Source organism: Haliaeetus leucocephalus, unplaced genomic scaffold (assembly GCF_000737465.1).
Source record: "Haliaeetus leucocephalus isolate CR32 unplaced genomic scaffold, Haliaeetus_leucocephalus-4.0 Scaffold450, whole genome shotgun sequence".
NCBI classification, from domain to species: domain Eukaryota; kingdom Metazoa; phylum Chordata; class Aves; order Accipitriformes; family Accipitridae; genus Haliaeetus; species Haliaeetus leucocephalus.
In genome coordinates, this window is record NW_010972886.1 from 15509053 (window position 1) to 15533597 (window position 24545).

The window sequence follows — 24545 nt, forward strand, 5'->3', positions numbered from 1 at the left end:
GCATTCAGTATCATTATTACTAGACCCAATCTCAGGCAGTTATTTTTCCTCCTGTCTGATTGTTCCCCGTGTCCATGATGGCCAGGCCTTAGCAAGTTTATGTGGCAAAATACAGAAGACGGGTCTGTGCACGAAATACCTCCTGGGAAGAAGAAAAAGGAAGAGAAGTTTCCTGATCTTGTTCACTGAACAGCATCACATACCTTTACGCTATCATAGACAGGCCAGAGGCTACCTAAGCTGATATTTGTACCAAAAAGTTCTTCCAGCAACCAATCCTCTTAACCAATGGAACTATTTATGTGCTGGAATCTTAATCCACTAATGAAGATCTACTTCTGGATATTCCAAACCACAGTGAAGGCAAAGCAGCTTCGTTTTCTGGGACCTCTGTTAGCAAGAAGCATCCCAGAGAGCTGGAAGCTCAGTGATGAGAAGTGGCATGAGACCTTAGAGGATAAAACTCCAGAAAGATTCTCCCTCATTATCTATGGGGAGGCAGCCTAGAAGCTGAAGGAGGTAGGCCATTAGTGTACACAAACCCAGTGTAAAACCAAATGTAAGTTAAAGGTCACCTACAAGCAGGCATAGAATGAAAACTGCTGCTCGGATGCAGCGCAAGGCTGTTACCTGCTCTTTAGAAGCTGTAACTGCTGTTTACCTGGGAGGGTCCTAGTCCAAGGCTACCATGCAGGATTCTTCCTTCCTGCTCGGTTGTTGTTCTTGGGGATCAGCACTCCAAGCCCAAACAAAGAAGCATCATGACAGCCTCAGCCATTGCCACCTGTGGCCCCTAATGGAATCAGGCCCACAACAGAGTTCAGATGAAGTTCATTTGTTCTCTACACTTAGCACACAGGGAAAGAGGGGGGTGGAGACACGCATTTAAGGTGAGATAAATTGTAACACCAAACAAGCTATAGAACAGTCAAGAATACAACCCAATAAGGGTGGGGTGGTGGAAACTAATTTTTTCAACCGACATTGAACACCATTAACCAGAATGTATTAGCCCAGCATCCAGCTATGTCACTGACGACAGCATTGCTTGCTGAGCATGCAGGGCACAACAACGGAAGACAGCAGGACACACGCTTCTCCCACACCAGACTGACAAGTGACAGGCATCTACTAAGGGCTCTGTGGGAATGCACAGTCCTCCCCAAACTGAGGATGCTGCGCACTTGCAACAGGAGCAGCACTTATCGAATTAGTATTCAAAGCCCTTATGATTCCCAAAGTAGAGGAGCTCATGCAGTCCTGTGCAACTTTGTCAGTTGCTGTAGCCTTCAGACTGGCTGATGGTTCCATCGACCTTCACCATCATGATGCTCAAAGACAGGACGAGACATTAACCTCAGGGACACAGCCATTCTGTGCTGTCACTTGGCCTCAAACCTAGAAAAGCCTTTGGCTGATTTTATTTATAGATATAGCCAATAGGGGATTCAACAGTAGATCTGACCTATTCCTGTAATAAGATAAATTTAACATCAGTGCCATCTTCTTTACTTCCTAATTATTAAGAAATAGAGGGAAAAAAACCCCTCAGAACACAGTGGTACAATTCATACAGATTAGATTTCATCAAGAACAGCTGCAGGAGGAATGTCTTCAGTATATGTCTATGTATACTGCTCTCTTAGACATCAGTAATAACTTAAGGTTTTACATTTGCCTAGAGTGGAGAGGGAGGTGCCTAAACAGAAGCAGGGAACTTCATGTAATTGCTCAAGCAAGCATCTGATGCACAGGAGCAGTTTCCCAACACAACATAGTATGTCTGTACACTCAACAAGAATAGGAAACAATGTTTTTAAAAAGCATCAGTTCCCTTATGGCAAAGAGAATTCTCCTCTTAGTCACATGAAATATGCCCATGCTATTCACAGTTCTATGTTTACAGACTGGGGCAACCATATACCCACATTTCTCCTAGCATGTTGTCTTTTTCTCTTGGAGCCATCACTGAATTTAAAACTTTGGCGCTTTCTCCAAGATTTCTGGACATCAAGCAAACAGACAACAGCTCCACAGTGCAGCAAGTTAAACACACATGTGACAGCAGGACATACACTGTAGCCTTCCCAGTATACCAACTGGACATATGCAGGACATCCATAGAGCAATTTCTAGAAAGAGAATCATGGAAACTAATCCTATTCATAGATTTAACAGACGGTTTAAATGGTATGATGAGCACTGTGACAGCAGAAGGCAAAGTTAAACATGTTTTTAACATAGCTTAGTTTGACATTTCGCATACTTGGGTCATTTGTAGGGCAGCTCACTCATGAACTTTTAATCCAGCTTCAAAATTCAATGCAGATAAAAATTCTTTTAAGTTCTCATAGATTTGGAGTAGCTCTGCATTCAATGGTATTCTGTTCTTGACAGATAAAAAGCCTGTACCGTGATGCTGCAATTTAATCACAAAGACACATGCATGATTGAGACTATCAAACAACATTTACGCAGTTACTTAGTTCTTACAATTATCTACAAAAAAACTCATACACTTCTTAAATTAATAACATTTATTTCCATTAAACCAAGACAAATTTTCAAAAGTAATACAAGATAAAAATTCAAGGTGGTTGGCAAGGGGAAAAAAAAGATAGAAACATCATGTATGTTATTATTACACGCTCAAAAATGTTTTTGAATAAAACAATACTGGCATGTAGAACTGGCACTTTCCCACAGAACAAAACCAGTGGAATTTTCCCTTCTCTTCTAGTCAGTACTTCTACAAAAACTAAACACACATACATGCAGCCTGCAACTTCCATAGCAAAGTTCACCATGGGAATTTGGAACAATCCTCTATCAGAAGTCACAAAATCGTAGCAAAACACTTATTCTACTGCATTTTTGTACCCACTGGATTTTGTAATACTTCCGCTTTCAAGAAACAACAATCAGTTTTCCAATGTTTACTATAAGTGCTTAAAACTGAATTACTACTTGCAAACAGGCCTGAGGCATTAATAAAGCCTTATTTATTTGATACATATTAAAGCACTCCTGCAAAGTTACCACTCCTGCCTGAAATCAAAGGCATTGAAATCCAGTTTTGCCTGTTGGTTTCATTGGGCTCTGAATCTGCTGTAGTATTGGACAAAACACACAATAAACAACATTCATTTTTAATTGTTTCAGTAAAAATCTTCCACCTTGAAAGCAGTATTTTCAAGTATTGCTCTCCTAGTCTTCTAATGCCTACTGAAAATCCTCAAGAAACAAAACAGACAAAAAAAGCCTGAATGGAGAGAAGAGTGCATTTAAACAATGATCTCCCTCTCCTTACCACACCCCACCCCACCCTCCCACCCAGGATCTTGCTGACTTCATTCCAAACTCACAATTTATTGTACAGCCGTGGCCTGGAATAAGCTTTCCCTGAGCGCTCTTTCTACCTGTTTCAAAAAGTCAGAATGTGTTTACTCAAATTCAGCCATTATTATTGCCATTATTGCCATTTTCTTTTCTAATATGCAACATATTTCTAGGCAAGTTATTTCATTTTGGTAGCCCTGGATTTTACATGTAGACAAACTTGTATTCTATTGCTCCAAATACAGAACTTGAAAGTGCATCTGACTTCTAAACAGTATTATTCAGGCAGGTTTCAGAAAGTAACTAGACCCAAAAGATCTACATGCACAAATCTTCATAATGATACATCGCCATTGAAAGATGCAGAATTAATAGCATATCTGCTCGGAAATTTAGTGGCATAGCATCATTAAGAGATAGAACTGCTTTATGTCCTAAGGTCTGGATAATAGATGGGAACAAAACACTGTATTGTGCAAGAGGAGTCAGATATGGAATGGGAATATTAATTTCACATGCAAGTAAAGCAAGCGTTTCACGTGCAAGATGCAACACTGCATCATCATATATATGATATAATAATAATAATAATAATGATATAATCTTTGGAGGTCTAGTCTCTACCTGCTACCCACCTTCACACGAATGGGAGTTGTGTGATATACAGAAGGAAGCCTCAGAACTGCATTAAAATTTTGCTTAAACTAGTCTAAGTCACAGGTATTGTCACAGACTTTAAATGCAAATCCCCAGAGGACTGACCTAAAATGTACCATCAAACACTACACAATATAAACACACTAGGCAACTTGTGTTAATGCTGCTGACTGTATTCAGAATTCAGTAGTCTTGCTTTTTCCTTTTCAGTATTTCTAGCATACTTAAAGGCATATTTATGTCTTCCCCATAAATAAAGTTAGTCTGATAATTTAACTTTGTAGATTTATAAAATATTTTCTATGCAACTTAACACAATTACCTAAAAAAAGCAATTAAATTTAAATTTAAGAAATAGTATATTTACAATTAAAATAAGTACAGATCTTATTGGATTTGCATTCATTTATCGCACAAAATAATTTACAAGGCTTAAAGTAATAAATAAGTCACTGGAAAGCTTTCAGAGCTGTGCATTCTCCGTTTGTCAGAGTGCAGTACAGTTTCAGGAAGCAGTAATGAATTCTAGTTAAAGTTTTTTCGTGAGTCCTTATGTTGGGCGGCCTTGACCGAAACGGGACTTTGACCTGGATTAAGAACACATAAGAAATGTATGTACATTATTAATGCTAGAATTTTAAACTATTGTCCAGTCAGCTCTCTAGTACGGTATTTGTTTGAAATTACTTTTATGTTAAAATGTCTTCTGAGAGAAGGAGGGGGGAAAAAAAAAAATATCATTCTCAAAATCTATTACTGAGAAAGTTACCTTTCTGCCAGGATACCTGTACCCACAAACTACATATTCATACAATGGTACACAGCTGAAAGAACTGTGATGTCAAATAACTTGACATCACTAATGCTACAGAAAAAAAAGTCACATGCATTTTTTTTTTGACAGAAATAAGACCTGTGAGAAATTCCTCTAACAGTGTATTTGAAGCTTCCAGCTCATCCTTTAGAAGTTGGTCAGCAACTCCACTACAAACTTCAGCTCAAGAGGCTCACCTGCTGGCCAAATTATAACCAGTTGTAGGCTCTACAACTGCACACGGTGTGCCAGCTTCTCAGTTCATTTTTGTTTTATCCATTTAAGGTGTAGAAGACCAATATGCACTAATGTAGGTTTTTGGTGTGTGTGGTTTTTTGGTTTTGTTTTTGGAAGGAGGCCAAAGAATAGGCTAAAGAATCTTGGCTAACACTTTTCCAGTTATCCATAATTTTGCAAAAAATTATATCGGAGCAGCAGTCAACCTTCAAACATAGAAGCTATAAAGCAGTTCTTCCAGCATGGGTACAAGAGTTTCATTCTCTTAGCTCTAGTTTAATGTGACAAAGGAAGCTTTCACACCATATATGATTAACCTGCTGGAACTGACACCGATTCAAAAAAAGTGTATGAAACGAGGCATGTTTTTCTTTAAACGCCCACCACCACTGCCACCCGAAATCCATGTTCTGCTTTTGTTTTAAAATCTTACCTGGCATTCTTCTCAGCATTGTTTTGCCGCGCACTGACCTGCGCTGAGGCCTTTATCTGAGCTTCAAGTCTAGAATAAATGCCTCCTGCATACTGGAATCCAGAAAAAAAAAATCAATTTTTGACATTATTCTGATTTAATCAGTGACTTTTCATAAAAATCACTAATATTCAGCAGAACCTATGGCATAGTTTGTTTCATTATCACAACGCAGTACTGAAACCTTTCAAACTTATCCTATTTTCCACGGCAGTTTTTAAGGGCAGTGAACTTCCAACGTTATTTTAAACTCATTTCCCCCAAAAAATCATGCTTGGAACAAAATGAAGATTGATAAGATTCAGTTCTTTAGCTTAAGAATTGAATAGATGGTATTTTCATTTGTTTTACATATTTTTGTTAACCAAGGCTCACTTCGATTCCATAAACATTACATTGTGACAGGACAAATCTTACTTCTTTGCTGTCTTTTGACTTGACTCGATCAAGGTCTCCCAGTCTCATTTTTATTAAGTGCCCTGTAATCTCAGACATTCTTCTCTGATCTGTCAGAAATAAGAAAGAATATTTAGAACAGAGGTTTTCCTTGCTACTGAATACAAAGGGAGAAGAATTAGATGCACACTTAGTGATACTGTATTTGTAAAATTAGCTTTTTCAGCTCATACAAAAATCTTGAACAACCAAGATCCTAGATCCTGACGCATAACGTAGCTTCAGCAGTGTTCCTGGCAGATACTAGAATCAGCCTGAGGCATTACACTGAGATCAAAATCTATGGGAATGATTTTGAGGCAGAGGTTTTCAAAACAGCAAAAATGCACATGAGTCTCAGAAGAGATTAAAAAAGGTGGAATAAATGAATAGAATTCTGAATATTTTTAGTCAGAAAGACTGGGAAAGAGGTAGAAGTTAATGTTTATCTGTGTTTATCTACACAGACAACAAATGGCACAGGGATGCAGGAAAAATTATTCACATACTTATACAGTCATCAGACGACACAACTATAATCTCTGTAGGTTATGTGCTGACATTCCAAATAAAGAACATAAACTGCGCTAACATACACTTATAATGCATTTTTTCTTTTTCTCCTGTAAACTTTGAACTCCTTTCCAGTATTTTCCAAGACAGCAGGCCCAATACTGCCCATTTATTTTTCAATCTGTGTGCAAGACTACAATGTATAGTTTTATATGGTGGATTTTCTTTCCGTTTTCCTACCACAAACATTTTTTCCCCTGTAGAATAGATGAGATTGCTAGTAAATGCCAATCAAATCCTAATGTAACATTTTCAGAAGGAGTTCTAGCTGCACAAATATTTTTGTACAGTTTGGAGGAGTCTGAGATTGCTGTGGGGTTTGGATACAACTGATTACTAACAATTAGCCTAGTTGAAATCTGTTCTTTTCCAAACGAGGAGCAAGTATAAAAAAACACCCACCCAAAGCCCCATTGCTGTTTCTGAGATCAAATTCAACCTAAAAGTTTCTAAGCAGCTATATTTTAAGAAAATTAGCCATTTCTTATATGAATTAATAGTTTTCTTTGCATAATATTAACTTTATGAAAGCTAAACTCATGCAAGAACAGACCATCTTCTCTTTGAGCATCTTGGTTGAATCTTAGTGACCTTGAGGGATCCCATTTGTTCTGCTGCATACTCACACTGGTTAGAAAAGAAAGATGCACAGCATGTTATCAGTAACAGTTCACAAAAAGGGATATACTAGAATATGTTCTCAAGGACTTTGAAAATTACTTACATGAATGGAGATGCATCTCGGGAACTTGACTATCAAAGAAAAAAAACACGTTAAGTATGTTTTAACATCAAGTCCAAAACTTAAAAGAATTCCTCATTACTCAACCCAACCAGAGAGGCTAGCTTCACAGCTATGATTTTACCTTATCAGAAGGCTTCTCCTTTTTCTGAACACTTGGGGAAGAAATCATTTTCTTTGGGTGCTTGTAGGATTTCTTTAATTTCTCCTTTCTCCCTGCTAATTGAAGAAACATCTACTCATACCATCACAGATACTTGGGTTTTCTCAACTACACAGCTACAAAAGAATTTTTTCCCCTCTATTCCTTTACAGAGTAAATGAACAGGCTATTTTCCTGTTGTTAGTGTTGCAGTCATGCTAATACATGCAGATTACTCAAACACTTTTTCTATAAGAAGTATTCAGGAACTCAAGTACATATTTAAAATGCAGAGTGGTCACACATAACAGCACAACTTTTCTGTTGTGAAATTAAAAGTGCACATAAAAGCTACATCTTTGACCATATTAATTCAATCCACAAACTCTGAGTGATATCAGACCAAAGAAGTTTAAATTCAAACTACAAAAATTTTCATTCAACTTTTTTTTTTTTTTTTTTTTTAAAAACAAACTGGTACACTCCAACCCCTTTGAGTCAAGACAAAAAGAACTGCCTCTGTTCAAATGACTCGTTAGTAGGGTGGAAAGGAGAAACTGCTTTTTGGCTTTCCATATTCCTAAATCCCTTATCATATTAAAATAAAACAACAACAAAAAACCCACGAAAATCTTTTTAGATCATATAGAACTTATTATCAATGCAGACACAATTCTAGCCACATTCACCAGTCATTCCACTATATAATCAGAAGAATATTCGGGGGGGGGGGGGGGGGAGGCGGGCAAGCAAAAATATAATTGTGTAGCTACTGCCTTTTCTTCCAACGTATATCTACGTGAAACTTCATAAAAGTAACATAAAAGTAATTTGATAGTGTTTTCTGCCAAATCTTTATCAACTCTGAAGACATCTCAAACATGAATAGTTGCAGCTTTCCTCATTTGCCAATGATTTTTGATGGCACTGAGCAGTGAAGTAATTTATATCTAAACACAGGAAAACTAGAAATAAAATTCAAGTAACATTAGTTTTTATTTTTAAAATGCCTAACGTTTAAAATTTGCTTACATAATAATTCTGCTGCCTTGAATCCCTATCTCTAAATTGCAGGGAGGATGACTGTAGAGACTTGTTGTACCTGGTTTCCTGCATACTTCTTCTTCATCCCCCACTTCATCCTCAGTGACCTCTGAGCCAGTAGTATACTCCTCTTCTTCAGATAACAACGATTGCTGTTTCTAGTCAACAGGAGGAAAGTACCACAGATTATAAGTGAGGCTCGATTCTTATTAAGTGATACATTAAATATGTCTCAAAGGAGCTGACTTCAAAAGTAGTTCTACATCTCAGTGACATAACTGCACACAGTTAGGTCTGACAACATGATTCTCAAACATTGAGAAAGTAATTTCAAAACTTTGCTTAGAATGTTTTGATAAATATTTTTATTTATGTTTCTTCTAAGTGGTCAAACATTGTAAGAGGTTGCCCAGAGAGGCTGTAGAATCTCCATCTTCAGAGATACTCAAGATTTCATTGGATATGACCCTGAGCAAAGTGGTATAGTTTTGAAGTTGAATCTAACTTTGAAGCTGGCCCTGCTTTGAGAGTGGGAAGAAATACATAAGATGACTATCAGATATCCCTTCCAACCTGTATTATTGTATGCTTCAGTGTTTAATATCCAATTTATTTCTGGCTATATTATTTTTCTAATTAATAAGATGCTATAGTAGCAAATGTCTGAACTAGCCACATAATCATAGAATACAGTAAATGACAAGTTTACGGATGGTTATATTGAGGCTTGCTGCATCTTGTAAACTGCCTGAAATTGCTGAGATACTCAGTAATTAAATACCACAAAGCATGCATATCACAGTGCACTACAAATGCACACAGATTATGTACACCAGAGCTATCTACATTAATAATTTATTGCAAGTTGGTCTGGAATATCTGGTTGTTTTTTTTTGTGAACTCACCCTAATACCTAAAAAATTTTTTTTCCTTCTATCTCTTGTACATCATCATAAACTACAGGCTCCAATATTGCAACAGATGGGGTCACAGTGAATAGTTCTGTGCTGATCAGCATGAAATAATGAAAATATTAAATAATATTTAATATTAAATAATATTGAAAATATTAAGGAATGGGATGTTTACGTTGTTTGAATATACACAGATATCTTTCAAAATAAGTGATAATGAGTGCCTAGTAATCCATGAGAAATGATGAAGCTTAACATGGACTGCAAGTTCAAAAAGTTTAGGAAACATGTTTTTGCAAGAAGAACACTCTTAGTATAGGACACTAGGAACATCAGACTGCAACACAAATCCTCAAGAGTGACAGAGGTAAACTACTGCTCTCTAGCATTTACATACAAAAATAGAAATCATGTGACAACCTATGCTACTGGAAGAATGACTCCCCCTTCTATGCATTTGGCTGGGCCCTCAACTCTGATTTCCATGATTTACATTTCTGTCAGCCTAACAAGCTATTAAGAACTGATGCATGCAGTGCTGGTCTACTGTTTGTTGTCATTTATAAAAACATTTAAAAGGAATTTTTAATTTTTATTCAGGTAAAATAGTACTTCACACATACTTTTTACTTTCTTGTAAAAAGAATTGCTATACTGCAACTTCCAAATTAAAGTAAGAAAATACATTTTCCACCAAATTAATTAGAAAATAAGACAAAAAACAAAGCTAGTTCTCTGCCAGTGCAGAAGAGCAAATATTTAAAATTATGAACAAAATATTTTACTAACCAGCTGTAAAGTACAGTTCTTCAGAGAAAGAAACTGTAGTCACAGAAAGAGAGAGAAAGGCATATAAGTTAAAGAACTAATAAAAATAAGAATTAAAAAAGAGTGGAATTCTAAAAATAGGAGTGGTATGTTATAGTACAGCAATCTACACTGTTAACTCCTAGAAGGCCTCCTCCCGTCTTTATATTTGGTGGAATGACTAACCTCAAAGAGGTTGTGAGCCACTGACCAATTAAATGCAGTGAATTCAGAGTCATGTTTTAAGGTGCCTAACCTTAGCACTAAAAATATTTACATCTGATTTTAATTAAAAAAAAAAAAAAAAAGCAGTCCAGGACAGGAAGGGGGAATTATGTACCAGATTGTTATGGAGTTAAATTTAAACAGCCTCCCACATTTATCACGGGAGAGCTTCTGATCCTGTTTGAAATTCTCATGGAATCAGCAGCATTGTGCTACCATCAGGATTGTCAAGTTACCAGAAGTTCCACGATGGGTGCAGAAGTTCAAAAACTTATCTTCGCATGAAAGCTCTCTTTAAACCAGACGTAGTATTATAAACAGTCTCCTTAAACTTGCCTTAGAAAGTATCTCTGTTGACTTGACATACACATAGTAACATACATGCATCATAGCTCTGGAAAAGTAAAATCTTTCACATCTTGGGGAAAAAACAAACCAACCAACCAACAACAAAAAAACCCCAAGCAGAACACAACCCAAGTTACTGTTCTTCATTTATAGACTTGCAAATGTCATGTGGACATACCCAGATACATCAGCAGACAAAACAAAGGCAGCAATTACTCAAGTATTTGCCACCTGATGTATTTTAAAGTATGACTGGATCCTTAAATATCATCAGTTTAAGAACGGGGTGGGAAGCACAGACATATGGAGAATTGCCTCTGATATACAGAAATATTTCCAGCAGACATGGTAAAAGTTTTGCCTTTTCACCAACCAGATATTTTGTACCTACGCTAGCCTATGCTATCCTGCGCTATCCTGCAATGCTCAGCAGTACACTTCCTCCTCCAACAATGCATGGGTTTTGTTTTTATTAAAAGTTGCCTAATGAATTCTTCAAAGTACTCGTGTAAGAATCCTCATTATCACAACAAAAGGGGAAGAAAACCCCCAACATTAGCACTCACAGCATTGATTTCTCCAGTTTTTGGACCCCACGGCGTATTTGGTTCTACAAGCACATCACATTCAATGCCTTTTTCATCACAGAGCCCAATACCAGAATCACTTAAAGAGAAAGATATGAAATGAAAATAAATTTTTCTATTTCACGACTTTAGAATCAGTTTCTCTTTATTCCTCATGTATCAAGATGACAGACCTCCAAGTCAGCCACATAACATTTTGATAACAATTCATTAAAATATAAAGATAGAAGTAAATGCTTATGGAGGATGAATTTCTAAATGTCTGCTTGAAATGTAAAAGGAAAAAGTACTTGTTCCTTTCTTCCCAATTTCCAACTAAACAATCAAAACCAAGTTACCTTTAAAGATTCCTACGTCCCATTTTAAAATGGGAGAGAAATCAAATGTAACATGCACACATGTTAAGTGTTGAAGGCCAAGTTATTTCAGTAACACAATGTTCTCACCTATTCTCATCTTTAGTGAAAGGAACAACAATAACATCTCTATGATGAAGCAGATCATTCAACATTTTAGTAGTTTGAAATGGCAAAGCATGCCCATCTTCATTTCCTGAAGGTAAATCAACCATGTGATCCCTCACTTTGCAGCCCTGCAATACACATACACAAAAGATCAAATACTTCAGTTAATGGGAAGAACTGATTTCAGGAAGTACAATAAAAAAGTTCAACTTTTGAACTCTTGTGTCCCAAGGTCCCAGCCTACCTTGGGACACTGCAACAATTTACAATACTTATTTTGGAAAAGATCTGTTTTCCTAACACACTGTCACCCCCCTGCCACCTGTTACGTTCTTTCAAAAGTGATCTAGTATTGAAGTACCTTTGGGAGGGTTGTAGGATCAAATCGAAGTACTTTTTGGTTACAACAGGGATATACTCCTGTCCCAGTTGAGCCCAGAGCACTTGCTACACCTGGATAAAGAACTGGCTGCGAATGGTACTGGCAGTGGGAGAATTCAGTACACAGGAAAGACTACATTAGAATAAGAAGAGATAATGAGAGGTGAGATTACCTATGGAAGTCAAATAAAGAACATATACCAAGCTTTACTGCTATATATTTCCCAAACTGCTTTAATCCCTGCCTCACCCTGCAAAAGTCACCCACAACAAGCCATCTACAGACAAACAAGTGAAAATATACTAACTTGGTTACATCTCGAGCAGGTCAACCAATTAACAGTCCCCCAAAGACGCCAATAAACATCCCGCCAAGACTTCAATTCCTCGTGAAGGCCAATTAAGTACTCATGGACTTCCCAGGTTTTGTCTCTGAAAAAGCAAAAGGTCAGGTTGCATACAGTCATAACTGTTTTGATCCTGCCACCAGAAAGGTGAGGTGGAGAAGGAGCAGATGCTCCACATGCTCCACTGGTGAAAAGCCTACAGAGGAATTTAGAACAGAAATGATACAATGTGGAACAATCATTATTAAATTCAGACCATGACAGAAGAGCCTATATTCTTTCACAACATCTTAAATTTACTAATAACAAAGCATTACAGCTTGATTCAGCTCAAGCTCCATACACTGCAAATTTATAAGCTAAGATAAATATCAAGACTTCTGGAAATCAGGAGAACCATAAAACAGAGGAAAACCCAGTACACAGAGTAGAAGAAATAAAAATACACATACACAAACAAGTTCAGTCATATTGCAATTTTCTGTCTTTAAAGTAACATGCTGTGCAACAGAAGTACTGTCATTCTATTTATTTTAAAAGCCAACATAACATGTTTCTATGTATCTGCAACACAACAGCAATTACTCAGTTAAGAATTAGTTTGAAAATATAAGACCATGTCTTTTTGATTAATACATGTATCTGAGGCTTCTAGTCTTAAAAACCACAGACTTTGCTCCTTCCTAGTGATAAAATGACACACACCTCTTCAGAATTCAAAAGAGAATATGCAACTTACACTGGTGCACTTTATCTTCAGAAAGAGCAGATACTGTTTTCCCACAATTTTAAGCCCTGGCCCGAACCATTTTTTATTATATATATGTCTAACCTAGACTAAGCAAGCAGTACTTCCAACTGGAAGTTAGTTCTAGACACCACTAGAGGACCAATAAATATAAACCTATTTTTAAATTGTTAAAGATAGTCTTGTATTAGCTCATAAGCCTGAATACATTAGTGGCCAGCATCACTTCACCTAAGGAACTGTAAATGGATACTGTGTAGAAAAACAGTCACAAGTACCACAAGGCAAATAATTAGAACCTAAATAGTCCTCTGAGTAACTTTAAAACCGTGCACATCTATACACTAGGAATTGCATAGCAGCTACATACAGTCAGCTTAAGTGAAGTAATACAACTGATGAATTTTACATGGCCAATCACCAATGATCCTAACAGGTCAGGACAGGGTTGCAAGATTCGGTTCTATTTAGACTGTTAGGCAGAACTTAATCCACACTTTGGAGTTACTGGTGGAAGGTAACACTAAATACATGTTAACTGGGGAGCTGATATTGAACTGTGCTTTGGTTGTTCTGAATAAAATAGATGTGATGAGAAGGGTCTCCTGTTATTAATTTCCCTCCATCTTCCTTAAAGGGGGGGGGGGGGAACTGCAGCTGATCACGCACTGATCATTAGGAAGAGAATCCAGCTGTTCACAAACATGGATCAAACAAACAGAATTGAATTAAACGTTTGTGCCAAATGAATCAACCATACATACAGAACAGGTCCTGGAAGCTCCTCTGGCAAATACTTTAGAACAGAAAAACAACTGGCAAAGTTTATTTATAGTGGTCTTTAAGCAGGCTGAGTATTTGATCTGACAGCATAAAGTCAGTCTAGAAAATACTCTTCAGCATTTCTTTGCTGGCAGAGGTGGATCTAACATTCAATAACAAACCTTGTAGAAATGCAGCCTTTAACTTTATTTGCCATCAACTACACATCTTAAACCCCTTTGATGAAAGAATTAGCTAAGTATTTTCTATTTAAGGCAGTACAACCCAAAATAGCCCTCCCAGTAATTGAGGCTGCAGTTCTTCCATTCCAATCAGCAGCGGCACTACTGAATGAATTTCAGAAGCACATCATCATAATCCCCCCCCATCCTCTCTTTTTTTTTTTTTGCTAGGTAATACAAGAGGTTGAGGTGTTTCATACTGCTCTTCACATATCAACGACTTCATTTTGTAATGTATCTGATAATTCCTAAACATATAGTATTTTGTAAAATCACAGAAAATCATATAGTTGAAGAAAAATTTTTAATATATATATTCACTACCTTATATGAACATAGACAATATTCCCATGTTGATCTATGTTGATTTTTCCTGGTACACAAGGAATTCTTCTTTCAGTTTCTTTAGTTAGCAGCTTTTTACATAAACAACACCTAGATTATAAAAATAAAAATTAAAAAAAAAAAAAAAGAAAGAAAGAAAAAAAGAAAGCACTGGAGCAAGAGCAGGACTTCAAAATATAGGGACTGTCCTTGCAACTGAAGTAGTAATATAAAAAGACCATACCTGTATAATGTTGCTGCATTTCCTCGAGAATCTGGATTTAGGTACTCTGGATCAAACAGTCTCTCAATCTTCTTGCAGAAAAGCTTACTATTAATGACAGCAACACAGTTTACCCATTAGAAAAATACTGAAAATTGTTTTACATATAGTGAGACTAACAATTATATTCTGGTGATAAGTCAGTCACCATATTTCTCTCAGAATCTAGCTTTTAATGTGATTTTCCTTTAAACTAACCTGTTTACATAACTGGTTCCTGAACTGGTCATCTCTTATTTTTACCCAGATGCAAGGAAAGAGATCCCTTAATTTTTTTTTCCTTTATTATGTTGCTTGCCAGTATAAACTGCCAGCTTCTACCTCGATTAAAGGACCTTTTATTAATGAAATTACACTTAACTTTAATTCTAAAAATTATAACGTCTTCATCCCTACTGATTAAAATCCTTTCTTACTTTCACCTTGCTTGTCTGTCAGCCTGCCCTCCAATAATTGGCCCTTATGTGGATACTAAGCTGGAGTCCTTATGTGTGAAATAGTATTCCATCACAACTATTCAGCCTTCCAGCCATCCTAAATTCTATGTCTAAACATCAGAGTTCACAGGATGCTGAAGCCAAACCATTCTCTACAAATTAGAAGCATGTCATCCCATAAAAGGTTCCTTACCCTAATCCTGGCTCCCGTGTGAGAATTCATGAATAATTTGTCCATGCCACACACCTACTGTGGCCTTTCCTTTTGCTCATTTCCTATAAAAAGCTCTTTCCTTTTGCTCATAATTTTAATATAAAATTCTGAGGTCAATTCATGATATTCTGATACAAGACACATTATGTGAGAATAGAAATTGTGTATGTATATATAGATATATATATCACTTCAAACCCCACAGTGTCTCAGCTGTTCTGAAAAATGATCCAAAAGCCCAACAGCACTTCAGTAATGTATTACAGGGCAAAAAGTTACCTCTTAAATTTGTCTCTTTTGTCCTTCAGCTCTTCCACTTCATTGTGTGTGAAGAGATCAGCAATGTGCGTAACAAGATTAGCATTGATACAATTCATGTTACATGGTGTGGCTACAATAGCATTCATATTTTTGTGACAATAATGAATACATTTTTCTACCTAGGAAAAATAAAAACATTAAAAATAATGTTAAGGAATTCTAGACAAAGATACATCAAAGGAGACTCGGAATTAGCATGACTCTGAGTTACTTTATGTTCTCCTCCAAAAGGTTTCTACAGACCAAAAACCTCCACAAATGTTTCATCTTCAACAAGTGGTACCTTCTAATTGCTTGTAAAAAGAGACCCACAGTACACATTATACATAGTATTGCCTGGATCTCAACTTATACAGCTATGTTTACTGTATGTTTAATTGTGGGTCACCTCAATGACAGAACTTTTAACAAACATTTTAACAAACAAGTCAGTAGATGTTAGTTATACAGAGCTGGAGAACCAGATCCTAAATTGCAGAAGTGTCATTCATGTAAAAAGGATATAAAACAAAGGTATTCACTGATTTAATAATATTTTTTTCATAAAACCTATCAGAAGTCAGATACTGATGTTACTCTAAATGAGTCACCAGAAGGCAAATCCAAGATCCCACTATCACATTTAGAAATAACTTACTCTAAGTTTTCTTGCATTGATATTCTGCAAACATTAGATTACTGCATTGAATAAGGGGGGTAAAAAATCTCAAAATGTTCTCATTTAATCATCTGTTTACGTAGCAGCCAAAGCATAACAAACAAGCTGTTAGACACCTGGTAATTAATTATGCCCTTATGGCAGAGAATCGTTCTTAATACTTACTAATGAATCCATCTTCAAAAACTCAGAAGAAATAAGAATTGATATGACATTTGATGGTTCTAAAAGGCAACAACAAAAATTTTTTTTTACATGAATTCTTTTGACAATTTCATATCACATCCCTCCCTCTGCATATTTAGTATCCGTTTTAAGTATTATTTTACCAATCAACCTGTCATTCCATCATCCAAATACGTAGAGCATTTTCCATCTTAAGAAACAAAGTTTTGGTTTATCATTTAGATGGCCAGAGTACAACTGTAACAAACTAGCATTTATAAAAACTAGAAAAGGTGACTTCATAGGGATACAATGAGTAAACAATTACACAAGATTAACTTTCATCTGTAGCCATCATACCCAGCTGAGATTCTGCTTAGCATAACCTTCACATTGCAAGTTATAACTCTATTCTCTTGGCTTGTTTATATTTTAAAAAAATGGTAGCAAAGACTCATAAAAAGATTAAAAACTTGCCTCAAATTCATAAAGGCAAAAGTTCTTCTACCATTGTATCAGACTGCATTGAAATTTTAGAAAATACTGCAATTGTGCTGATGGCGAGTAGAGGGGAAACAAAACAAAACCCAACAATCATCAGTATTTCAAAACTACCACTCTGTTCTTGGTCAGAAGAGGTCTGAAGAATATTAATTAAAAACACCAGATTCCCAAATATATTACATCTTTTCCACTGCTTCAACTATCAGGATGTTTCTTCAAAACTGTCAGTGTTGTCAAATCAGAGGTATCTGCTATAATAACCAGAGGATCTCTGTTGCAACACTTTTCTAACAAATTACAAGCTTCAGTGCAACAGTCAAACAAAAGAGACTGGGGCTGAACTGTAGCAAAAATATTAATCTTCCATTAGTACAGAACATAATGAACCTACAACAAATGATCTACACACTTTCTTTTACCTAAAGTGGGCATTTCATTAGCTTCAGAATCTTTAGTGTTCCTTTTAACGTATCTTATCAACCAGTCAAAGATGTGAACGTCACAGTGCACTGAAATATCCACCTCTTCCCAGCGCTGAGCATCCACTGACAGATATTCAGCAAAGTATTTCATTTCTGAAATCAAAAGGTCTCGAGGACACACAAAATCTTCTTTGAGGTTTTTTGCTTCATCGCATACATGGATCACCATATTTGGCCTTAGAAAGAAAACAAGCAACATAACCAAATTAGGTCCGTAAGCCAATTAGAACACCAAAACCGATCAGCAAAGATCTTGTCTCCAAATCTGGATCACATGTTGCAACACTGATGTCACTAACAGGTTTTTATTAACAGGACAAAACCAAATTGCAGTTATTAACTATTAATAGAACTATTGTCAGACAGCATTGTCAGGTGAAGAACACAGATGCATATCCTCTGACACATAATCAGCGCAATTTAATTAAGTTAAAGGACTAGAGAAGGAAAATTTCTAGCTCCAGTCCCCAATTTTGTCACCAGTTTGTTACGGGATACTACCTGAATTACATAGATAACTTATTTGTTCTCCCTTTTTAATTTTCTTGAAAAAACAGACAGATATACATGCCTAAGTTACTGAGGCACCCAGGAAAACAACAGCATACAATAGCAATTTTCATTGTGGCAATTAAAATTGTTTTATTGTACATTAAAATGTCTATTTCTTAAGAAAAGGTCAAACCTAGAATCAGTAAATGCTGTCTCTACAGAAAGATAGTTATTAGGTTTCAAACAAACCTATTATTCTACATGTACTTGTATAGTATGGAAAACAGGAATGTGATAGTATGAAAAACAGTGACATGCATGGCTATTTGAATTCGTGGTAATATTTTTCATGTGCATTTTTCATTTATGGCTTTGTTTTCCTGCTTTTACACAGGGCAAATCTATGTTCACAAAATATTTTTTTTTTAATTAAAATGTTATTGAGCATCAATCTTGTTTCATTCCTTTTTAAAATCTGATTATGTTTCCCATTCTCGCCACAGCAGTGATCAATCACTCAGAGGAACACCATGGCGATATTTATAAACAATCTATCCCTGTTGCACGGAAGAAATTCTCAAACCAACCCCTAGTATTTCTGTAGCAACATAAGGTTTCAAAATTTTTCACAGCATTTATTAGGATGTTCCCAGGTGTTTTATTTCTGATAGCAGAAAAGTATGAGCAATTTAGACATCAGTTCTATAATCCCCTAGATAACAAACACACACAAAGATCTTCTTACCCCTGGCTTTTGTCAGTGCTTTCTCCACCTTTATGCACAGGACCTTTCTCAGATTCTGAAGAGCAATTCCTTGTGGAGGCTGTGCTGGGCCTTCCTTAAATGTAAGGAAAAAAGGCTGCATTAGAATAAAAATGCCTGAACTTTTGCTCTTCAGCATCTTGGAAACGCAACTGAAGTACAGCTTTCATGGTGGAGCAACGTTACACAACTAGCAACAAATCCACTACCATTAAGGGCTACTAGATAATCCAAATTCCTGTTCTGAATGCCATGCACTGGAAACTCAGACCAGCAGCATTGCTGGGCTGCCCAGACACTTGGTTGCAAACCCAGATTGGTCCTGTCTCAATATAGAGTAGTAAGATTCACGCTGTCTTCAGCATTTCCTTCCGGGAATACAATCCATTCCTTTAGCTCTCCATCTCTGCTTTGTGGGATGGGGGTCTTAAGGCTCTGTCACATCAAAACTTCCATTTTTGGGAAGCTTTGCTGCCTGCCAGAATATAACAACTTGAGGATAACTCCACTTCTTGTCCATAATGTGTTAGCTTTGGAAATAAGTTGCTTCCAAACAGAAGTGGAGAAGTCTCGCAAGATGCGTTTTTGCTATGTTTCTCAAACACATGGCTTAAAGCAGCGGATTCTATAAAACAATGCTCAAAGAAAGCAGACCATGAAATTTGCCTAGTCCTAGAGCTACACCATGTAGCTTATTCCAGGAATAAAGGACAGCTGCACTTTAGTTCAAATAGGTTATCTTTACAAACGCACTGCAAGCAGTGCAGCCTGGACACAAAACCCAGTGAAGTCCAGAAGATCTAGTCACCAAATCCAGCGAGTTCTAGGTCAAGGGCTAAGACAACCCCAGCATTCAGACACTGAATAACTTTTCTGACTGTGATGAATGAATCACTGCAGTCTGAAATTTCAATAATCTTGCTTATAAATCAGAAAGATCATTATCTTTTTTAAATAATGGAAGGGCACAGATCTGTCTTCCACTGATGAAAACCCATAAGGTCGTGATTTTCCATGATTACTCTCTACTCTCAGATTTCCAGGAAGAGTTCCAGAAGCATCTTCTCCCTCTCGTGTAATGTAAGAGGCTGTACTCTTCTGAAGAAGACTAAGATAGACCTCTTCATCTTACGGCTAAATAACTATAGCAGACCGACACCAAAAATTATCTGGAAGCTCTATACAGTTCAGAGCACAGTACAGTAGTTATGCCCTTCAGGAAAACAAAGTTATCACACCAAAGGCAGAAGAAACAAAACTTTCTCCAAAGATATAGCCTAAGGCCTTGCACAGTTAAGCCTTAGTAAGGCCATAATAGAGGAACACAGTTAATAAAAGGGGAAGATTTACTAGACAGACCCTAGTAAAACCTTGGAAGGGGCTAGGTCAGCCACAGCCTTCAAGGCAGGCATTCCACTGCAGGCAGATGACCTGTGCTAGCATTAGAGCAGCCATGGTGGGAGTCCTAGATTTTGAATGCACGGTAAGCTATTTTAAAGGAAAGGCCTGTGGAAAAAAATGACGTGGAAGAGTTTTGTTTGCAAATATTAAGAAGTTTATTTTGAACACAGTGATGTTATTTATTAAAGGAAATAATGCAACAAGAATATGCAACACAGCCAAATTAACGGGGATGTCTGAACTTCACCATACATTTCTTCCTAGCTTCTTTCTTCCCCCAAAAAGATTATAGATTGTTTGACTTCCAAAAGTTAGTAATAAATACTTTGGGTAAAAGGCTATCCTATATGGTTGTTTACTGCCACAATATGCATTCAAAGGGACTTCACAGCAGTTTGCCTTATAATTAGCAAGTAATAAATAAGCTTTTATAACTCAGCCAAAACAACAATCCAGCTAAAAATGAATTCGGTCCGATTGCTTTTTCTTGCTGCTACTCATGTCTACAAACAAATCCAAACAGGCCCAAAATTCTTAATCCTAACAATAAGCAGATGTGAATAAATCCACTAGGAAGTAATTAATAAAAGAAAGCATGTTTACAAAGAGGGTTTTCTCAAATCTCCAATTCCAAGTACCTCACAAATATTAAGAAGGTGAGTTCATTCAAGCCTGTCAGAAAAAGATTAATTATCCTAATTTCATATCAACAGATTACATATAAACAGGGAAAATTATTTATCCAAAGTCGCAAAAACAGAGAAAAAAATCTCAGGCTAGGATCTTGTAGTAGGAAACATGAGGGTGCTTAACTGCATTAATACTTATTACATGTATTATATTGTTAAAAAGAAAACATGCACTAATTGTCTAAAGAGTTCTATAAGCAGAGTTAGCTTGTTAACTGCCTAGTGGGAAGCTACTAATCTTGTAAGTAGCCACCTGTGGGTGCAAGAAGCATTTATCCCACATCATGCATGTAACAAGTACATAACTGAAAGCTGACTGGAAACATTTTCAGTCTAGATACTCCATATACAGTTTTCAAATATATTCTCTTGATTAGACTTATAAAAACATTTTATTCATTCTCCAGCAAAGCTCAAACAGCTTTCTTCTACAAACGGAACAGTGGGTAGAAAGCTGCATCACTGTGAAGAACATCGTTAACAGAGAACATTTTGTTTAAACACTTCACTGTTGTCTTAATTTTTAACACAGAACTTGTTTACTCATTACCAAAGCAAATTTCTCATGCAACACATTTACCAAGTCCCACAAGGCGCTGAAAACATCTCACTCTACAATGGCAATCAGAGAACAACTATCACACAGCTAATTACAACTTCTTACAGGAGAAGAACTTAAGGAAATGTTAACAATATTTAATTGTGCTGTGATTGAAATACAACTATTAGGACTGGTCCTCTTCTGCCAAATTATTATTGGGACACATAATTGACTAAGACACATTTTATGTCATTGCAAGACTCTCTTGCATCAAAGAGTAGCTACACTACACTCCAACTCCTATGTAGCCATCTTGCCACCAAGCAGTATGACAAAGACAGGGCTTTCAGCTGGGAGAGAAGGGTCTGACCTCAAGGGACCACCTTCTCAGCCTTCTGCAGCTTTTCTACACAAAAGTTTCCAGTTATTTTAATAACACAGCTTAATGTGATCGCAAATGGCTGTAGGTTTAACAGTACAACAACAGGGATACAAAACAGGAGAGTAACTCCTCTCCCCACCAAAAATCCTAAACGTAGGATTTGGCGTAAGGAAGCTATTAAAAATACCCAGAGAAACATCAATTCTTAACCTAAGCTAACTGAAAATGACTTCATGTATGCATTATATTTATACTTAAGTTTCTTTTTCAAAAATGAACAACTACTATTCCTGGGTGGACTTACCACTCAGGACAGAAAAGCATGCACATACTGATTATAATCAAAGCCAATATATTTCAGAATGACTAAAAACATACCAGTTATAGTAATGGAATCCTGCCCAATAGCAGGCTCCTGAAACTCTGTCTGTGTATCGAGCAAGGAGGATTTGATGTACGTAGCTAAAGTTTCCACAGGACTCCCACCAGCGGCCATCAGGGGATTATACTGGTTGTCAACAGGTGAACTTCCACTGCTTTTTAGTTCATCAAACCTTTTTGCACACTGTCACAAGATTAAATGATAGGACAATGAAGCAGTAGCTTTCAGTACATTTTTAATAACTATAATTTGAGACGGATATTGTATTTCATATCTTTTGCATGTGAACAGTTACTGATACTAAACTTACAATGCTTCCTATTTAGTCAGTGGCATCAGGAAAGTACATAAATATGCAGTAAAATATGTAAGATTTACCATAATTAAATACTCTAACAGAAAGAGAAGAAATAAGATAGAACCTGTTTCAACCTTTATTTCCTTAAATCCTGTGATTTTAAGCTCAATCTTCAAAAGGGAAAGTTACGGGGAGAGTTTAAATTCTCATTTTGTAACTAGTTCTTTTACCATACACACTGTCAAACATTATTAAAAGTAGCCATAGTAATTGGTTCATAATTATTATTCTTTTACTTTATGACTTCCATTCTGATTTGGACAAAAGGGACTGGTGATTTCCACTGCAGTTCTATTCACTTCCTATTCCTTGTTTTGATGAACTAGAAAGTTTTTTCGTTTTGTAAATTTGTACCGATACAATGATAATAATGGGTTTGGTTCAGCAGCATCCTATGCACAGGTAATTGACACATACAAGAAAATCTACTGAATTCTACAGGTGATCCTCCTGTGATACATCTTGTCAGGCTCCACTCAAGCAGCTGTTTTATTTATTTCTTTTGGGTTGAGCTAACCAACATTACTGCATGCCTCCTGCCCCTTTAGGAGAAGTGCACACAGTGACATCCTTCTTATATTAATGTAGTGTCTCAATTTTGTAATGATGACAGTCTACTATATACAACAGATACATAAAAGCACAGATATACATTTATTTCGTTCTTTTAAAACAGAGTAACCAGACATGTACTAATCAATCATATAATCTTAGCTAATATGAGAGAGCTCACCAATACTTTTATAATTATTTTATTTGCTATATGTGCACAGTACTGTCTGCAAACTGAAAAGTAAACAGTAGGGACACCCGCTCCCCCCAAGCGCTTTGCCAAGCACTTGAAAGGCAGTAACATTCCACAGAAGCTTCTACTCCCACCAAACATTCATTTTTATGTTCTAAATACAAGGTTACAGTGATGCCCAATAGCAATGCTATAAATGTGAGCTGACACATTTGATTAAGTTTGCCAAAAAATAAGGACCAGTGGCTTGTTTTCTCCCAGCTTTGCTGAATCACAAGGGCAAAAGACATTTTCCTCTCTTGGCTTACTTCCCCTCAGAAATTAAAAAATGAAAAAACAAACAAACAAACAAAAAAACCCCGACACCCCCAAGTAAGCATTTCACCAAGAAATGCAGCAATCCAGAAAGATTAAGTATATGGAGGTACTAGTTTCTTCCAACTCTATTCCAAACAAAGAAAGAAAAATCCAGATCTTGTAGGACCAAGCAAGAGGCAACTGCACTCTTAACTACCTAATGGAGATCTGTAACTCCTACTTCCTTAGAATTGTAATGACAAACAGAAAGTTATCAGGTTTGCTAGGAAGTATACTACAATCTACATGAGGTTAGTGGGTACTGCCATCCTTTCCATGAAAATCTTAGTTGTGCTAACATATTTCAATTACATAGCTACTTTTTTTTAATTCCACTTTTTAATTTTTACTTTCCAGTAATTTTTGTTCTTTTTCTATATCAGTTCTAATGAAATAAAATGCAGAATATATTTCTTAATTTCAATGTTTAGGTTTTGTAGAAACAATTTTTTTTTCAATCTACTGCTTATTTAACATATTTGATTCTTTAGGTATAAATTACTTCAGGGAAAAAAAACCCCAGACCTTAACTTCAATTTACCTCCCTCCCCCAAAGATGTTTTCTTCTTCATAAAGTACTGGTTAAAGTATACAAATTCTTTTGTGAGTAAATTCACCTCTTTGGATGTATATCCTGGAACTAGCCTTGCCACACTGTCCCAGTTGATAGGCTGAGGAACACCAATTAGGGAACACAGGATCATATCCAAAACCATTTGATTGTTGTCATACGGAAAGTTATTGTTTTCTGAAAATCCACGACTCAT

General features: G+C 36.4%; 1 protein-coding gene across 1 annotated transcript; it reads right to left on the reverse strand.

Moving 5' to 3' along the window:
- Positions 1-4546: 4546 nt before the first annotated feature.
- KIAA1841 (KIAA1841 ortholog) lies at positions 4547-24545 on the reverse strand. Its single transcript, XM_010574837.1, has 20 exons — positions 24396-24545; positions 22315-22501; positions 18906-18999; positions 17606-17844; positions 16683-16741; positions 15818-15978; positions 14849-14935; positions 14605-14715; positions 12490-12613; positions 12162-12314; positions 11783-11928; positions 11316-11415; positions 10159-10191; positions 8514-8613; positions 7394-7485; positions 7252-7280; positions 7081-7154; positions 5937-6025; positions 5481-5572; positions 4547-4583 (listed from the first exon to the last, which is right to left on the reverse strand). The coding sequence occupies exons 1-20, from the start codon at positions 24543-24545 to the stop codon at positions 4547-4549; spliced, it is 2157 nt and encodes a 718-aa protein (XP_010573139.1).